Genomic DNA, 19,503 nt, shown 5'->3' with positions numbered 1-19,503 from the left:
GATTACAACAATGGCTGCTTCTTTAAAGGTATATTTTCTTCAGTCTCAATTCATTGATTGAATATGTAGATGTAAATTAACAAGAAAAAATCCGATAATTATAAAAGCAATTGAGGAGCTTATAGTAAAGGAAAAAAATATGAAATACAGTACAGCTATTTTATACACATAAATTATCTCTTAGGTTGCCAGATTAATTCATGCTGCACTAATTCTAATTTTGTCACTATAACATTACAATAAAAGTGAATAATGCAACTTTAAAATTAAAATATATTTTGAAAATAGGGCAATAATATTAAATAAAAATGGCATATCCTTAAAATTAATTTTGTACATTTTTGAGGTAAACACAAGGAACACAGTAAATTCTTGGAGCGATTGGACCAACCTTTGTGTCTATGTGAGCCATCCATGTTGCTAAATTCGATGTGATTCTCATCAGCCCAATAGAGCCTACTGTTGACATAATCTATTGTGAGTGCCATAGGTCTAGAAATCTTTGTTTCTATGACAACACTCTGACTGGTTCCATCCATCCCAACTCGGCCAATGTGAGGATATTCACAGCAGTCAATCCAGTACAAATACCTAGAAAAGAAAATCAATGACTACTTTGTTTATAGAAGCTCAGGCATCAACACACAAGCAAATTTCACTTATTTACTTAGCAGTTTTCAAATTAATTTTCTGACATCTCAATCTGAAAGACAGCTCCTGAAAAACATTCTTTGATGGCACCTATATCAAATGAGATAATATTTATAAAAAGTGCTTAGCCCTGTGCCCAGTATGCAGTAGAGGCTCTCCTTCCCCTTTCCTGTATCTTTGAATTTTTACTGTAATGTTGATGTGCCCCATTTATTCACCTCTTATTTTTGAACATTTAAAACTTGGATAAATATCTGAATGATTGCATAAAAAGATTTTCTCAGTAGGCTGCTTTCTTAGAGATTACCAAATTGAGGAAGGTAAAGACTACAAAGACATGAAATAGAAATTGGCTCACACAATCACACTTTGGATCAATTCAAACAACCAAAAGTGCTGTTCCCCTCTGCTTCTCCCACTCCCATTTATCTCATAGCTATTCCCATTTAATTAGAAGGAAGTGAATTTCACCTTATTTCATAGAAGGGACTTAGTGATTGAGTCTAACTATTTCATTTTGGAGATGACTTCCTCAAGAGAGGTGAACTAATTTGCTCAAGATTATGCAACTTGTAAGAACACTTGGGAATCATATTCAGGTCTTCTAAGTCCAAATGCAGTGTTTCTGTTACTATTCTTAGAGAATAACATTCCTCCCATTTGGATTAGCCTATTGAAAGTCCAGCCATTCTATTCTGTAGAATGTCATCTCCTTAAAAGAAAGGGCATTTTTTTTCTTTATCCTTCACTTAGCATAGTATGCTTCCATAAATTAGATGCTTAATAAATGTTCAAACTGAAATTTATTCTAACTACAAAGGAAGTAGCAAAATGAAAATGGTTACCTTGATCTGACATTAAAATATGAATGGAAGACAAATACTCATAACTCCTACAGAATATGGGAGAAAAGACTTATGCTTTGGATTTCCCATGTCTTTTTTTTTAGCCACATAACTAAGCAGCTTAAAAATAATTTCTCACTCTAAACAACTTTACTATGCAATTACAATCCCGCATTTCCTTTTCCTTGAAAAATAAGTTCTTTATATTGCACCATTTTTAGTCACAAATTCAGAAGACTCCATCATCAGAAGTGTGGGGTAACCATTCTACATGGTCAAAATCCATCTATAACATCCTTAATATTCCATTTTAAAATATTCTTAATAAAAGGATAGAGATTTGTTTTTTTAAAAGTTGTTAAGAAAAGGGTCCAAATTGAAAACATTCTAAACTCAGGGTCTTAAAATGTCTATTTGGTTCTGATTTAAATCTGATCTTGGAATAATGAGGAGATATACACTGAGGCCACAAGGAAAACTTCCTTGATGAGAAAAGATGGCACATGGAATCAACATATGCCGCAATCATCAGTTTTATTTCTGCCTGCGGAGTGGAGTGGGAAAATTTAGAGAGGAGAGGAGTTGAGTCAGGCCACTTTGAGACTGTCCCAAGACAAAGCTACAGCAGAAGTTAGCAGTGGGGAGGACTCAAAATAATTTTGCCACGATTACTGTCAAAAATAAAATTACTAAATAAAAGTATAATTAAGTACTTAAAGTGACACGATTAATGATAAGTGATAGAGTAGGCTGAAGTACTTTACTCTCTAATGAGAAAGAGGAAAAAAAAGATAGGTGCTTTATTTACACTGATATAGACATGTCAGAATTCCTACCTTTTTAAGACCTCTAACACCAGTTACTAGAAGCTTGATGAGCAGAGTTCTCCTTTCTGATTTTACTTGTCCTTGAGTACATGGGGACTCTGATCCCTATCTTTCAGACAGGAATTTATGATCCAAGCTAGCACTACCACAGACTTCCAGGGAAGTGTCTGTGATTTCACTGGGGTTGGGGTACAGATTATAATCACTTTATGACTTAATATCTTGCTATTGATGGTCTTGAGTTATTATCCAGTGACCAATTTGGTGATTAGATTCTCTAAATTTGACCTAGTTTAGTATTCAGGCAACAAATATAATTCCACCACTCCTTTTGAACTCAAAACCCTAAGCCTCATTTAACCTCAAGTGTAAAAAATAAACAAACAAGTAGTTGGTCTTTCAAGTCTTTTCCTAAAGTTTTAAATCTGTGAATGAAAGTACAATCCTTTTAAAGTTAGTAGGAGCTGACAGAGTGTACATACCACTGGCATACCAATAAGGTAGCAAGTAGTACTGCTAAGATTGGAACCCAGGTGTTTTTATCCAAATTAAGTACTCTTTGCACTATATCATACTGCCTGTTCTAAACATATCACTTCATTAATCAAAATTCCTAAATGGACCCCTATGCCTCTAGGACAAATGTTGACATTTCTGGTTACCTATAATCTGATTCGACATTACCTTCCTAGATTCAGGCCACCCTACTCCCCTTTGAACACTCTACATTCTAATTAAGTTGGACCTTAATTATGCTCTATTCTCATCTTTCCTTCCCTTCCCTTTGTCTATTTGAAGAGGCCATCCTCCCATGCCTAAAATATACCCCCTCTACATATCCTCCTTTTGAAAGCCTCTTTCTTCAAATTCAGATGCTACTTTCTCCTCAAATATTTTCAATCAGTCAATAAGCATTTCTTAAGTACTGTATGCAAGTCACTGTACCAGGTACTGAGGGTAGGAAGAAAGAATGAAGATAGTCACTGTTCTCAAGAAACTCCTCACAGTGTGTCCAAATCCTGCCTTTTCCCTGATCACATATTACCAGCCATTATGCTTGTATCATAATTAATCTTGCATCTGCTGCTCTCCTTATGATATTATAAGTTCTTTGAGAACAGAACTTAAACCATTTCTCTTTTTCATCTTTTTTTACCCATAATACATAGCATAATGCCTTGCATATAGTAGGTAAAGGTTTGTCAAATTGAAATGAACTGAATTGGGACAGGTATATGGCATTACCTTAGTAGAGGGCTTGCTCTACTAACAAGAAGTGATCTAGTTCAGATAGGAAAGAACAGTCAGTTCTAGCCTTAACATGCTCCAAATCTTGAATTGTTATGAATTACAAGGGTATGGATCACATCAACATGTCATTAGTGTCTTGGAAGCTTTCTACCCATGTGACCCTGGGCAAGTCACTTAATTTTTTTCCTTTAGTTTCTTCATCTGAAAAATGGTAACCACAAACAACAACAATAATAACACCTAGCCTCTATTAGATTAATGAAAATGGGAAGATCTTTCCCATCCATTAATAGGCCGCATGACCTGCCTCAGTCACATGAGTCTGAGTCACATGAGTCTGAGTCACATGAGTCTGAGTCACACAGTGCCTGTGGGAGGAGGAACTTGCCTAAGGGGTGGAGCAGGAAGTGGAGGAGCAGTCAGAGCTGGGAGAGAGAGAGACATAGCAGCTAGTTTGAGTGAAAAAAGGGGTGATTTTGCTTAAGGGAGCTTGTGTTGCGGGGAGGCCTGATGGAGGGAAGGCTTCGGGGTGGTGGTGCTCCCTGCACTGATAATGTATACAGGTTTCTTTGTGGCTATAATGGATTTGGCTTTCTGGTACTGGAATAAATGTTTTGGTTTTGTCTTCCATGAAGAGAGTCTGTTATATTTCATGATTCAAAACTATGCCGGCATATTTGTAGCAGCCACAGCCGCAGTGGGTATTGCATTGGCATTACAACCTCCCAGGGTTGTTGTGAGGATCAAATGGGATAATTGTAAAGCACTTAAGCACAGTACCTAACACAGAGTAAGCACTATAAAAAGCTGTTACTATTATTATTGTTGTTATCGCATTCATATATTATATTAATATATAATGTATGCAATATTAAATATACACTATATAAAGCCAGTAGCATTTATATGTTATGTTAATATATAATATAATATAACATATACTTGTATTATATCAACTTCTCTTTCACAGATCATGTTATGGAAGTTTTTTTGTGTTTCCATATGACAACATAAGATCTCTTCTAAAAATGTATTAAGCCAATAGAAATTTTAAAAGCAGTTAAAATAACACTTTATTAATCATCAAGGATGTTTTTGAAAACTATTCCAGTATGTGGCATTGGATTCCTTAAAGAAAAATGTTCCATATAGACACATGTTCTGTCTAAGCAGGCATTCTCTATTTTTAAAATTGCTATGTCAAAAATATTTCTGAAGTCATTAAATAATGGTATTTGAATTTCAAATAGTTTTATTATGGCATACTATTATACCATGTCAATGAACATATTAAAAACCAAAGTAAAGTGAGAATTAGCCTTCCCCATTATTCTTTCTTTTGTAAAAGTCATTTTCTCAAAAGTAAACCACAAATTTGAACAGATTAAAAATCTGACTTTATTAATAAAACCAGGTGGATTATATTCAAGATAAGATGGATCATTTTCCAATATGTTTTTAAAAATTTGTGTAGACATCTAAAGGATTCTTGAGAGAATCAAGAAGAACAGAGAGTAAATGTCAGAATTGGAACAGGAATTCAAACTTTCCTGCTTCAAGGTCATTGTTCTTATATGTTTGATAGAAACAGCATTAGTCTTTTCAGTCTGTGTCTAAATAACACCAAAATAACTAGCTGAAAGCAGAAATATTTGGTCAGTCAACTCCCTGATTATATAGTTTTTAACCACAATGGCTATGCTCCCTTCCTTATCCATGTTGAAAAAGGGGTGTGTGTTTCATATGTGTATGACCTTCTGTGTTAAATGTAAAACAGCAGAAATTATTTCATCATTATAAATTCAGCCATAATTACAATTTTTTTTTGTCTCTACAGTTGCAAAGTGGTGTGATTTCATTGTTGTTCTGGGCCTCAGCATGGGTTCAGTGTTGGGTTCAGACTCAGTATTCTTGGCCTCAATCCCAGCTCTGCCAGTTAATACTTGTGTAATCTGGGGCAAGCTGCTTAAATTCTCTGGGCCTCAGTTTCCTCATTTGTCAAATGAGAGGAAGGCTATTCCACTAGATGGCCTCCAAGAGATTCCTTACAGTTCTAAATCTAGGTTCCCACAACTCCTCCACCAACACAGATGGAAACCTGATTATAAAAATATATCTTAAAGCATTGTTGAGACTCAGAAAGATTAGGTGCCATCCTTGCCCCTGGTCTTACAGAAGGGGGTCTTTAACTTTATAAGTGTGTGTGTTGTGGACCTATTAGCAAAGCCAATGGTAAAGCCTATGGACCCCTTCTCAGGATAAGGTTTCAAAATGTATAAAATAAAATAGAAAGGAATTTTTTAAAACATTACAAAGGAAAGGAAGTATATTGATTACAGTTCTTAAACTATATGCATATATTTGTTTGTAGATAGTGTAAGGCCAATCAGTAAGTGAAAGATCTTTCCCACCCATTGAATAGACCTCAGGTGGGGCCAACAAAGGGAGACCTGATTGGAGGCAGGCCCACATCCTTTCACTAACTAGGTGTGAGGGCCCAGGCCCACACCCATTTGCTAGTTAAGCTGATGTGGGTGTGAAACCTTCAGGGCCCTAAGGAGAGTTACTAAGACTGGAGCCAATGGTACCTGCACTGAGTTCTAGTCAATCAGATACCAGCTAGGACTGTATAAAAAGACAGCCCACAATTGAAAGCAGCAGAACTGAGAGCAGCAGGATTCAGAAACAGCCATTAAGAGGACATTGAGGCAGCAGACACTGAGGGAGAGCCAGCATCGTGAGAAACTACAGATCAGAGAGTACAGAACAAGAGAGAGTTTCAGAGATCAAGGAACTTGGATTTGGCAGAGCTGTAGGAGAGAGGGCTGAGCAGAGAGTTAGGATTCCTGAGTGATTGCTTATAGGAAGGCCCTGGGTGAGTAGGGGGAGGGGGGACAAGTTGCAGGATGGCTTGGCTCCTTGCTATAATACTTTGTTATAGTTTCCTTGTTGCTACATTGAGGTGGGCTTACTGGTTTTGGAATATAATTACTAAGATATGAAATCCAAATTACTGGTCTTGGGATTGTATTCTCTTGTGTCTAAATAAATGCTGTACTTCCTCTGCCTTCTACTTAGAGAATTTCTTACACTTTGTGATTCCAAACCATTCAGGCATATTCATGGTCATCCTCAAGGTCATGAATCTTGCCTTGCTGATATAGATAGATAGATAGATAGATAGATAGATAGATAGATAGATAGATAGATAGTTGATGGACTGGAGATTAAGATCCCCAGCACAAAGTCTATGATTTATTGTAGTATATTAAAAGAGTTAATTAAGGATAGAATGTGGCTCATTATGATTTAGTATTTGACTAATTATTTGGTCAGTTCTAAAAACATAATGAAATGTTTAGAATTAGCTGATGACTTTAACATTAAGCAAACATGGAATGTAGCTATGACATCATGATGAAATAGAATTCTTTAATTTGTCATTGCCATCTCAGGTTTCTTTCATTTGCTTCTACATACATACTTCCCTTTTTTGTTTTTAAAGAAAAATCCTATAATCCCTTTACTATAAAAATATATCTATGTATGTGCATAAATGTGTGTGTGTGTGTGTGTGTGTGTGTGTATATATATATAGATATATATAGATATATATATATACACATATAGAGAGGGAAAGAGAATGTCTCTTATTTTTGTTTGTTTCCTTGTTTAGAGGTTATATTGAAAAGTACAGCCTTGTACTTTTCTCTGTTGTCATTCAGTCATGTCCAACTCTTCTTGACACCATTTGGGGTTTTCTTGCCAAAGACATTGGAGTGCTTTGCTCTTTCCTTCTCCTGCTCATTTTACAGATGAAGAAACTGAGACAAATAGGATTAAGTGACTTACCCAGGGTCACAGAGCCAGTGAGTGTCTGAGGCCAGATTTCAACTCATGAAGATGAGTATTCTTGAGTCCAGGCCTAGCACTCTATCCAGTGTGCCACCTAGCTGCCTGTTACCCTTCCTTACTCTTTTTAATTCTTTCCTTAGCCCCCAGAGATCTCTTTTCACCCACTATCATTCTTAAAGATCACCTGTGACTTTGCCATATGTAAGAAGTTTTTTCTTGTGATTCACAGAACTTTTTCTTTTGCTGTGACATTTGACTCAGTTGACCATCCCTCCTACCTAAAACTCTTTCCACCATGGCTTCCATGATGCTAGCCTACCCTGAATCCCCTCATTTCTTTAACCAATTCTTCTTTTTTTTTTCTTTCTTGGGCTCTTATTTTTGTTCCTACAGACCAAACTGGGTGTCAGCCAAGGCTCCATCCTTGGCATTCTACTTTTCTCTCTCTGGTGTCACATCCTTACAAAGGTCATCCACTCCACTGACAAACTATTTTTAATGTTAATCTTTAATTACTAACCATGCTAAAAAATATTGCTACTTCCTTTAAGTATTCTTGCAAATCAACATCTCTGGGCCTTACCTCTGACTAGTAGTGTTTCCATTTTTTCCTCCCCCCAATTCATTTAAAAACCAAATCTACAATGTCACTCATTTTAGCTCAACGAAACAATTTCCACTTGCAACAGCATTTCTATCACTGGTATTTGTCTAGTAACTCCGGGTAGAAGTTTTACGCTCCTTTTTAATTCATCTCTCTCATTGCTTTAAGTCATTAGAGAGCACATGTATATAGAACTTACACTTAAAGGTTTACAAAGTACTTTCCTTTTATTCTCTTTGTGAAAAAGGCAGTACAAGTATTATTTTTCCTATTTCATATATAAAAATTAAGAAGCTAAGTGGTTGAAGGACACAAAGTCACATAGCTAAGTTGCCGCTAAATCTTGTGACTAAAGGCCAATGCTTCTTTTGCTACACTCAATCATACATTATGTTATCCAGTCCCATCAATTTTTCCTCTGAAAAATCGTACCTATTTGTCTCCAACAACCTACAAACTGATCTCTCCTTCTCCTATCCCACCAAGTGAATCTTCCCCAAAGCACCTTTCCTCAAATTATTCTCTGATTCAAGTACCTAGAACATCTCCCAATTACCTGTCATATGAATCAGCATGGTAGCCAGGTATAAGTGGCCTAGGAGCCAAGAAGATTTTAGTTTAAGCCCTGCCTCTGAGTGCTTCTACCAAATCTCTGAGATAATAAAGTGCAGAGTAGTTTCCAATTTCATTGGCAGAGGAAGTTTCCAATTTCATTGGTGGAGGAAGTTTCCTGATTCATGAGTAAACTATACTAATGAACTCATAGGTGCAATCCAGGCCCTTGTGAATCAGTCAATCAGCAAATATTTATTGAGTATTTTCTCTATGTAGTGTTTTGGACATTTTAGGAGACACATATACATACATACAAATGTGTGTGTATCTGTGTGTGTGTGTGTGTGTATACACATATATATGCATATGTATATATATATAAACATGATTTCTATCCTCAGCAATCTTTACAATTTAGACATGTGCATATTTAAAAGAATAAAGGATAACATAAGGCTTATAAATGCTAAGATATTAAGTGCTATAGGCATTCAGATAAAGGAAAATTTGATTTTTAAACGTGCTAGTCAAGAAAGACTACACAAAGCCTAGGCCTTTTTGAAGAATGGGTAGGACTTGCATAGCAGAATGGAGATGTTAGATGTCAGATGTTAGATGTTAGAACTCAACCTGGTTAAGCCCTTTTAAGGCCCAGAAAGTAATAAGTTCTCATTTGTCTTAGCAGGAGCACAACACAGATCTTATATCAAAGAATCTTAGAGCTGGTCTGATCCCCTCATATAGATGAGGAAACAGACCTAGAAGGGTGGGTGAAAGGAGTTGCCTGAGATCATGCAGTTGTTGGCAGATCACCAGTGTCATTCTTAGCAAATCATGTGATTCTTTTTATTTGTTTGTTTTTTTTAAGCAAAATTAATCTAATAGTATTATTTAGGACAAGGCAGCTAGGTAGCATAGTGGATAGAGCACCAGACAGAGTAAGGAAGGAATGAGTTAAAGTCAGGCCCCAGACTCTTACTAGCTGTGTGACCCTGGGCAAGCCACTTAACTCTATTTGCCTCGATTTCCTCATCTGTAAAATGAGCTGGAGAAAGAAATGGCAAACCACTCCAATATCTTTGCCAAGAAAACCCCAAATGGGGTCACAAAGAGTCTGACATGACTGAAATAGCTGACCAATAACAAAATTATTTAGGAAAGCCTGGAGAAGAGAAATCATAGGAGTTCATAGTCTGGGATCAGAGAACTTAAAAAATTGACATACAGTTTGTAATTCTATGTGTTTTTCTTTATTCATTAAAAAAACATTATTCTGAGAAGGAATTTATAAGCTTTAACAGACTGCTAAAGACATCTATAACATCCACACAAAAACTTAAGCATCCCTGGACTATAGGCAGGGAGACCAATACAAAGTTTAAGCTTGTTTGACATTAACAAACTAAAATCTGGCCTGTTTTCATCTTTGACATATTTTCCACTGCTCAAAGAATCATCAAGATGGAAGTAACATCAGCAATCATCAAGCAATCTTTTAATTTTATGAACAGGAAAACTGAGTTCCAGAGAATTTTAGTCATGTGCGTAATGTATTATTATTATCATATAGAAAGCTCATTTCTCTACTTAAGTCTGCCCTTACGTCAGGACAGTCTACTAATGGTTCTGAAACATATGCTTATTACTCATTCCCACTTTCATAATTCTGCTCCTACTGTTCAATCTGTCTGAAATGCTCCATCATGGGCCCTCTTCTCTTCTCCATCTATACTACTTCACTCGGTGATCTCATCAGCTCCCATAGTTTCAATGATCATCTCCATGCAGATGACCTTCAGATCTGCTTGTTCACCTCAAGCCTCTCTATAGACCTCCAGTCTCAAATCACCAACTGCCTAATAGGCATCATAAACTGGATGTCCTGTAGACATCTTAAACCCAACCTTTTCAAAACTGAATTCATTATATTCCTCCCCCTGCCCCCCCAAAAAACCTTCCACCTTCCTAACTGCCCTATTACTATCTGGGATATCCCCACCCTCCCAGGCACTCAGGGTCCCAACCAAGTTGTCATTATTGGTTCTTCTCTCTCTCACCCTCCTCATATCCAATCAGTTGCCCAGTTTCTACCTTTAGAATGTCTCTAATACACGTTCCCTCTGACACTGCTTACTCCTTGCTGTAGTACCTCATCAACTTACACCTGGACCATTTCCACAGCCTGCCTGGTTGTTCTCCTAAATTTCTCTTTTCCTATCCACTCAATCCTCCACTCATCTATCAAACTTATCTTCCTAAAGTGCAGGACTGACCCCTGCTTCATCCAAATTATCTCCAAGTTCAAATATGAAATCTTCTGTTTAGCTTTTAAGGCCCTTCACAGCCTGGTTCCTCCTCCCTTTCTGGTCTCCTAATACCTTACTCCCTTCCACATACACTGCAAACCGTTGACATTGGCCTCTTTCTGCTTCTTGCCTTGTATCTCTATCTATGGCCCCTGAGCTTTTTCACTGGTTGACCTGAATGCCTAGAATTCTTTTTCTTCTCATTTTCATCTATTAGCTTCCCTTGCTTTCTTCAAGGCTCAGCTAAAGTCCTACCTTCTGAAAAAGTCTTTCCCTAATCAGTGCCTTGCCTCCCCCATTAGATCCCGAACTCCCTGAGTAACAAGGACTACTACTTTTTTTTGTATTTCTTTGTAATCCCAGTGCTTAGCACCATGCCTGCCAAATAGTAGGCTCTTGATAAATTTGAGCTGGCAGACAGGCTGATGTCTCATCTACATATTAAAATTTTTCCCTGCTATCAAGGCACAATTCAAATCTAATTCCTCTGCTCCAAGAAACCTTCTAAAATTATATTTAGCCATATCGCTCTCTACTTTTATCAGAACTTCTATAGCAATTATAGTAAGTATCACTTATGTAGTATATCATCTTCTATTCTCAATTAAGAGATGAGGATTGGATGAGAGTATCTTGAGGTGAATTCCAAAAGTACTGAATGATGAAGTTCAAAGAATGTCTATTAAAAGATAAATATCAACTTATATAGTGTTTTTTTTTTATTTATGGACAAGATTGGGTATACATGCAGGATTCCTTCCTTGTCCATGTTCTGGTATATCTATATCAATCTATCAATTATCAATAACTTTTTCAAAGGCAAAAATAGCATACTTATCTTTTTTTGATGGCTTAGATGACAGAACCAGTAGCTAAAAGAAAAGACTAGAACACTGGACTACAGTTAATAAGTTGAAAACTAATAGGACACTTGAGTTCAAAAAATAAGTTAGATAAGTTTAGGACTATAAGACATTGTTAAAGGACCATCTTTGTGAATAAAAAAGGTAGGTTTTTATTGTGTTTCAAACTCAATGTGAGTAGTAGGATGACATGGCAATCAAGTAAGATAAAATTATAGATGGAACTAACAGAAGTATCGTTTAGAACAAGGGAGATTTTTGATGCCAGCACATTCTTTGTACAGAACTTTGTTTGGTTTGGGAATATATTGAATAAAGGAAATTAACCAGATGAATAAATCCACATGAGGATGATTAGAAGAGTGAGGGAATTTGAAATCATTCCATGAGAAGACAGGTTGAAGGATCTGGACATGTGTAGTCTAGAAAGGATGAAACTTAGGTAAGACTGAGATCACTGTCTTCAAATATTTAATATGCAGAAAAGAAATCAGATTTAGTCTGCTTGACCTCAAAGGGTCTAAATAAGACCAGTGTGACCAATTCATAGGGAAATAAGATTTTTATTAATATGAAACACGTCCTTAAAATTAGACCTTTCCAAAAATTGAATGGATTGCCTGGGGAGAAAGTGTGCTCCCTGATCCTGTAAGTGTTTATGTAAAAGCTAGAAGGCCATTTGTCAGAGAGACTGTAGAGGAGATTAATGCTTCAGGTAAGAGATTAGACTAGATGACCTGTGAAGTTATTTAGAATTCTGGGGTTCTGATAGTCTGAGATTTTCTTCTTCAAATTATTTTTATGTTTATTCATTTTACTTTTTCTTAAATCTACATTTGTTTTTAAAAAGTAGTTACATATGTGTGTGTATGTACACACACACACATATACTATTAGTATTTAACAGTAAGTTCTAAATTGTAGCCCAATTTTTTTTGAATTATCTTCTTATACAATGCTTAGATTAACTGGTTAAAAACAAAGATGACTATTTTGTACAGAATCTAAATCAAAACTCTAAAATGAACGATCTAAAATTCTTTGCTCATATGTAAAGTTCACCTAAGACTATGTATAAAGAACCTCAGTCACAATACATTCTTTGTGAGTAATGAATAAGTGTAAACAAGATATGTAAAAGAATCTCAGCTTGTAACCATAACAACAGGTTGTTCAGTTCTGTGAATGCTAGAATGCCCTTTATAGTTCAATAGAGTGTATTTCGCCAGAATGAATGAAAATAGATGAAGGAAAAAAGAAGGGTTTTTTTTTGCATTTTAATTTTTTTCTTTATTGGGAAAAACAGATTTAGACATGTATCATCCATCTATAATTATTTGTTTTCTGAATTTACAGCTGATCTCTTCTTGCTCCCTTATGTGATTTTCTTTCACTGAAAATGGGAATAAGAAGGTAACTGTATTGATAGGTCTAGAAGATGGCAAAAAGAAAAAAAAGTTTATGTGGGTGGTTATCATTTGTTGTTGTTAACCTTACAAGTTAACATATTAGAGCCTGAGACCAACGGTTTTCCCACAAAGGGAGAGAATATTTTCATGAATGGATGACCCTCTTCTTATAGAACAGATAATTGTATTCATTGATTAAAGAAACAGATATATGAAAAATAGGCCCTTGCCAAAGAAGAAGGTTTGGTATCATTTAAAGGGAATAAAAGCCATGTTGGTATCAGAATTTACTAGAGAAATATGTTACCTATATGAAATTTAATAGCACTTTGAACTTTATGAGTTGTAGTCTATACAAATTCAGCAGGGCCATGGGTAGGGAGATTTGGTTTCTAATCCCAGTTCTGTCACCAATTAGCTATATGACCTTGGTATGGGCATTCGATCTCTAAGAGCTTCCGATTTCTCTTAGATAAAATTGAGGGAAAGTCCTCCAAGATCTCATTTGGTTCTAATTTATTATAATTTTATTTATTTGGTTAGATCAGTGGAGGGAAAAACAGTCATGCAAACCAGGTGTTTGACTAAATTTATGGGTAGAGTAATAATGATATGTAGACATAGCCAAAACTGTCTCATAGCATTTGCCAAATGGCTCTCCTCTCAATAGCAAAAGCATTGTTGTAGTAGTTATAAAACCAATAGGCAACAAAACCAGAAAATAATCTGCTAGGTTATTTTTCAACTCCTGCCAGTACAGGTGTCCTTGCTATAAATAAGAGATGTGTTACTTAAAACCTACATGTAATTCAACCTTCTGGTCAATTGAATAGTATTTTAATGTACTAAAAATTCTACAATTTAAAAGAATTCTATGGTGAATCATTTATAATGTGAGCAAAAGACTCTGTTTTTATTATTTTGCCAGTTCTGATTTTTGTATTTGGAATACTCTTGAAGTTATGCATAACTGACATCAGGGTCAGACATATGATATACTTTGCAAGTTTGGATATCAGAGTTTGAGACCATTGGCTTTCCAAAATTATCATGTTCTTTTATTACTGATTATTTTTCCATAACAATAATCAATAAAAACATCTTGGATGTATGTGTCTTTTCTCTGGAGGTCCAAAGTATGTTTATATGGATTTAAATTAATATTCAGAATAGCAGAGTGCTATATTTTAAATTCAAAGTAATATTTTATTTAAAATTCTTCTTTGTAGGTTTACCTATAAATCCATAAAAATAGCATTAATGTAAACATTGATTAAATGAATACATCATAGAAGGAAGAAATGCTTTAAATAGTTTGCTATTAAAAATTCCTGAAAACTCTTTTAAACTAATTTGTAGCTTCAATAAAAGTTTGTTTTTGTTTTTAAAAAAAGAGGGAAAAAAGATAGTTTCTTATATTGTGTGGTCTTTCTTGTCTAAATAACTCATAAAACCTAAGCTCTATCATTAAAATCATTTTTATAAATTTTTCTAAATGGAATATTGTCATAGCTCAGAATAGATACATAATCTTACTAATTTTTCAATGATGTACAAACAACCAATACATGTAGCAATGCATTCATACTTTTTCATTCTCAGGGTAATTCCTGCCCATGGGACAAGATTTGTGTTGTCCATATGGTAACTTACTTTTAGTTGGTATCTTGTTTTCATTTTTACTTGATTTCTGTAATTATGATAAGGCTCTGAGAGATACCAGGACTGAATCATCCAAGCAAAGCATCAGTAAGTCATCCAAGTCATGTTATTTTACTATTAAATATATTGACTCTATTATAATTATTTTAAAAATCCAGGTCAGACACAAATTATATATTTTTTATTAAATCAAATATTGAAGTCAGCAGAACTCTCTATTCTTAAATAATTCCAAATAATCAGAATTTCACTGAAGTCATCTGTGGTGATCAACTTGGGTGACCCTTAAGAAAATATACACTAAAACTGAATATAGATGGTGAAGTATATCCATTGGATACAGATGGTCCATAGTAAAAGTATACAGTATAATTTCTCAAATTTAAAGGTATGTTTATTGAGCAACTATCATATGTGGAACATTATATGAGGTGCTAGATGAAATTCAAAATTTAAATAAAACATAATTCTTAACCTCATGGAATTTATATCCGAGTAGATAAAAGACATGAAAACAGGTAATTGTGATACAAGATTACATAATGTATTATTAGAGAGATGCGAAATAAAGTATTCATTGATATTAAAGCGGGAACGTAATCCCTCTTCCCCCAACAGTATTCTAGTTGAGCTTTAAAGAATGGTTGTGAATTCAATAGCTAAAGAAGAGGGAGAGGACTCCATCTATATGGAATACCATGAGCAAAGGAAGAAAAAGAGTGATAGTGTTTGAGGGGCTGAGAACATTCCAATTTTGCTAAAGTATTGAGTATATCTAATAGAGCAAGATGAAAGATAAGATGAGCCCAGAAAGACAGTGCAGTACCTGACTCTGGAGAATACTGAACACCAGGCAGAACACTTTGAACTCTACTTGGCAGGCAATGACAATTTTTGTGCTGTAGAGTGACACAACTGTACCTGTGAATAAGAAAGATTATTCTGGCAGAACTATAGAATGGATTGGAGGTACCTGAGTGACCTTTGGCAAGTGGTTTAGTGGATATGTAGCCAGACCTAGAGTAAGGAACACCTGAGTTCAAATCCAGCCTCACATACTTACTAGCCACATGACTCCAGGCAAGTCACTTAACCTCTGTATGTCTGTTTCCTTTTCTGTAAAATGGGGATGATAGCGCTTATGTTCCAGTGTTGTGCTGAGGATCAAATGAGACATTATTTGTAAAGCACTTTGTTAACCTTAAATCATTCTATAAATGCTAGTTGTTTATTATTATTGTTGTTGTTATTAGTATTATTTTCATTTTACTTCCCTTGGCCTCAGTTTCTGTAAAATGAGGGAAGTTAAATTAAATGATTTTTGAGATCCCTCTCAGCTCTAAATCTCTAACTCTGTTGCCATGGAGTCAAGAATACATATTAAGAGACTATTGCAATAGTCTAGGCAAGTGGAGAAAAAAAGCCTGTTCTAGGCACTGGTGGTGGGAATTAAGAGAAGGTGATGCATGAAAGAAATAATCAAGAAGTAGAATTGACAAGGTTGGTACCTGATTGGTGTAAGGGCAAGCAAAGTGGGACTTTTTACTGTTTTATTCATTTGGAGTGCTTCTCAGTATCAAGGCAATCAAGTGCCTTTGATTGAGTCTCCCCTTTGTTTGTAGGAAGGTCCATACCCTTTTGCTATTTAGCTCAGGAGAGGTGTGAAGCCCTTGGGAAGTGTGAAGATCTCAGGCCCTGAAAAAGGGTATATATATATACTCTGAGGTTAGCATTTTGCTTGGGGCTCAGTCATTGGAAGAGTGTTGGTGTGGAGACTCTGGGTAGCCATTAAGGAGCCCTCCAGATTTGAAGACGTGTCTCTCTCTCTGGTAAGTATGTATATATAGCTGTGGTCAAACAGCTAGAAGCCTGTCTGTTGATTGGTGGTTATTTGCTCTATTTATATAATTTCTCCTTGTAATTTCTGTTTGTATACTCTGAAGTTCAGGGTGCTGGCTTTCCTTGCCCCCCCCAACTAAGTGAATGCTATATGTATGTTTAATTCAAGTGAGATTATTAACCCCTTAAAGTTGCTTTCCTTAGAAAAGTAGATCAAAGAATCTGTGCTAGTAACCCTCCTGTGTGCTGATGTTGTTTGTCTTACACAGCCACAGTAGCTGCAAGCAACATTGTTGTTATAAAAAATGTAGTATTAATGTGATCAAAGATCTTCCCCACCTCAGATGGGCCTAGGTGGGAAAGCTTGTTTGTAAGTAGGCCTAAAAACCCTACTTACTATGTGCTAAGCCAGTGTGGGTGTGAAGCCCTCAAGGCCCTAAGGGGAGTTGCTAAGACCAGAGCCAATGATGTGCACTGAGTTTTAATCAATCATGAATTTAGCCAATCAGAGACCTGAGTACTAGCCAATCAGATACTGGCTAGGACTGTATAAAAAGAGAACGCAGAATTGGAGGTAAGCAGAATTGAAGAGAAGAGAACTGAAGAGGAACAGAATGGAGAGCAGCAGAACTAAGAGCAGCAGGACTGCAAGCAGCAGAACTGAAGGGAAGACACTGAGGCAGCAGACATCAAGAGGGCACTGAAGAACAGACATTGAGAGAAGAGCTGCAGAAGAGAGTGTTGAGTGGAGAGTTAGCATTCATGAGTGATTGTTTACAGGAAGGCCCTGGGGGCGCGGCGGGGTGCGGGGGAGGGGGAGGGAACGGGGATGTTACAGGATGACTTGGCTCCTTGCTATAATACTATGTTATAATTTCCTTGTTACTACAGTGAAGTGGGCTTACTGGTTTTGGAATATAATTGCTACTGTATCAAATTGGGGGTATTGGTTCTCAGATTTGATCCTCTGGAGTCTAAATAAATGTTATACTTCTTCTGCCTTCTACATAGAGAGTTTTTCATACTTTGTGATTGTGAACCATTCAGACATGTTTGTGGTCATCCACGAAGTCATGAATCTTACCTTAATGATATAATTGGATATCATGAGAGATCAGAATCAAAGACAATTTCAAAGAGACAAACATGGGCAACAGGTTGAATGATCCCACAGACATGGATAGTGAAGTTAGGACAACAAGGGTAGTTAAGAATAAAAATGAGATGCTTAATTTTGAGTGTGTTGAATTTGAAGTATCAATCAGGACAATCAGGTGAGGACATACTGTAGGAAGTTGGAGATGTAAGGCTGAAGCTCAGAAAAAAGAAGTCTGCGCTAGAAACTGAGATTTGGAGACTTGGCCAGGATCTACAGAGTGGAACTGAAGCTATGGGATTAAGTGAGAATGTGAATTGAACAAGTGTAGAGAGAGAAGAATAGATCCTTCAGAGAACATTCAAGGACTCCAGAGGAGATAATAAGCCAGGTGTGAAGGAGTTAGAAAGTTCAGAAGAAAATGAGAAGAATCTCTGAAGTCAAGTGAGAAAGACATATCAATTATTAGAGAATGCTCAATAGTATCTAAAGCAGAATAGAGATCAGAGAGATAAAAGGCCACTGGAATTTGTGGTCAGTGATGAACTTTGAAAAAAATAGTTTTCATCTTATGGTAGAGGTGGAAGTCAAAAGTTTTCTTTGAGATGAGCAGCTACGTGGTGCAGTGGATAGTGCTCAGCCTCAGACACTTAACAGTTGTGTCACCTTGGGGAAGTCACTTAACCTCTGTTTGCCTCAGTTTCCTCATCTGTAAAATGAAGATAATAGCACCTTGTCTCCTAGGGTTGTTGTAAAGATCAAATGAGATAATAACTGTAAAGTGTTTAAGCATAGTGTCTGGCACATAGTAAGCACTATGTAAATATTAGTTATTATTATTAACTGCAAGTAAAGTGGTACAATTCAATTAAATTATTAAGCAATTATTTAGTGCCTACTATGTTTTGAGAATACAAAAACAGGAATGAAAACCATAATAAATAGGTTGAGTGGAGGAGGGGGAAGTTTAAGGAGAGAAGATTCCAGCAGGATATCCAAAGGTAGATATTAACATGCAGTACAAGATATCACAGTAGGGGGTTTTGGTGGGGGAAATGAGGGAATGAGTAATAAATATATAGATTTAGGTATCACCCACTCCAATTCAATCTACATTTAATAAATGTATTTAATAAATACTTCCTATGTCCAAGGTATGTGCCAAGGTCCTATGGCTATAAAGAGAATTTTTTTAATACTTGTTGTAAAGGTAATTATGTTATATTAGTTATCTTTTAAATTTTGATCTAGATCTTCGATTTCATTGGTATCAAAGATTGCTAGTATGGAATCCTCTCTAGAAATGCAGACTGACAGCTTGTCTGCAGCTTTCAGTCTTAGAGCTGCAGGGGTCACTGAGATATAAAGTGACTTACCCATAGTTGTTTGTCTATGTTGGAGAGACAGCTTGAACCTAGGTCCTCCTGACTTCAAGGCCACCCCATTGTCTATTATGTCATGCTGCCTATCAGATATAGATATGATATAATATATATTATATATATTATATTAAAATATATATTATATATAATTATCATATAATTATATTATTTATAATTATATATGTGTATATATAATTATAGATATAATTGAAGCAAACCTAATGGGTTAGATTTCTAAAGGAGAGAGGGCAAAAGGGAGAACCAAAACAGAGGTTAGGGGACACCCACATTTAGTAGAATTACAACAAAGGCCAGAACATACCAGTAAGGAGACAACTGGGAGAGAATCATGTCATGT

General features: G+C 35.9%; 1 protein-coding gene across 1 annotated transcript in view; it reads right to left on the bottom strand.

Annotated features, from left to right (window-relative positions):
• LRP1B (LDL receptor related protein 1B) overlaps positions 1-19,503 on the bottom strand; it is a 2,306,513-nt gene that overhangs the window by 346,681 nt on the left and 1,940,329 nt on the right. Inside the window, exon 60 of the mRNA XM_036744555.1 lies at positions 392-591. Coding sequence (XP_036600450.1) covers positions 392-591 — 200 coding nt within the window. The remainder of the gene's footprint in view (positions 1-391; positions 592-19,503) is intronic.

Source organism: Trichosurus vulpecula, chromosome 2 (genome assembly GCF_011100635.1).
Source record: "Trichosurus vulpecula isolate mTriVul1 chromosome 2, mTriVul1.pri, whole genome shotgun sequence".
Lineage (NCBI taxonomy): Eukaryota > Metazoa > Chordata > Mammalia > Diprotodontia > Phalangeridae > Trichosurus > Trichosurus vulpecula.
Note: the sequence above shows the minus strand (reverse complement) of the source record. Positions and strands in the feature narration are given on the sequence as shown.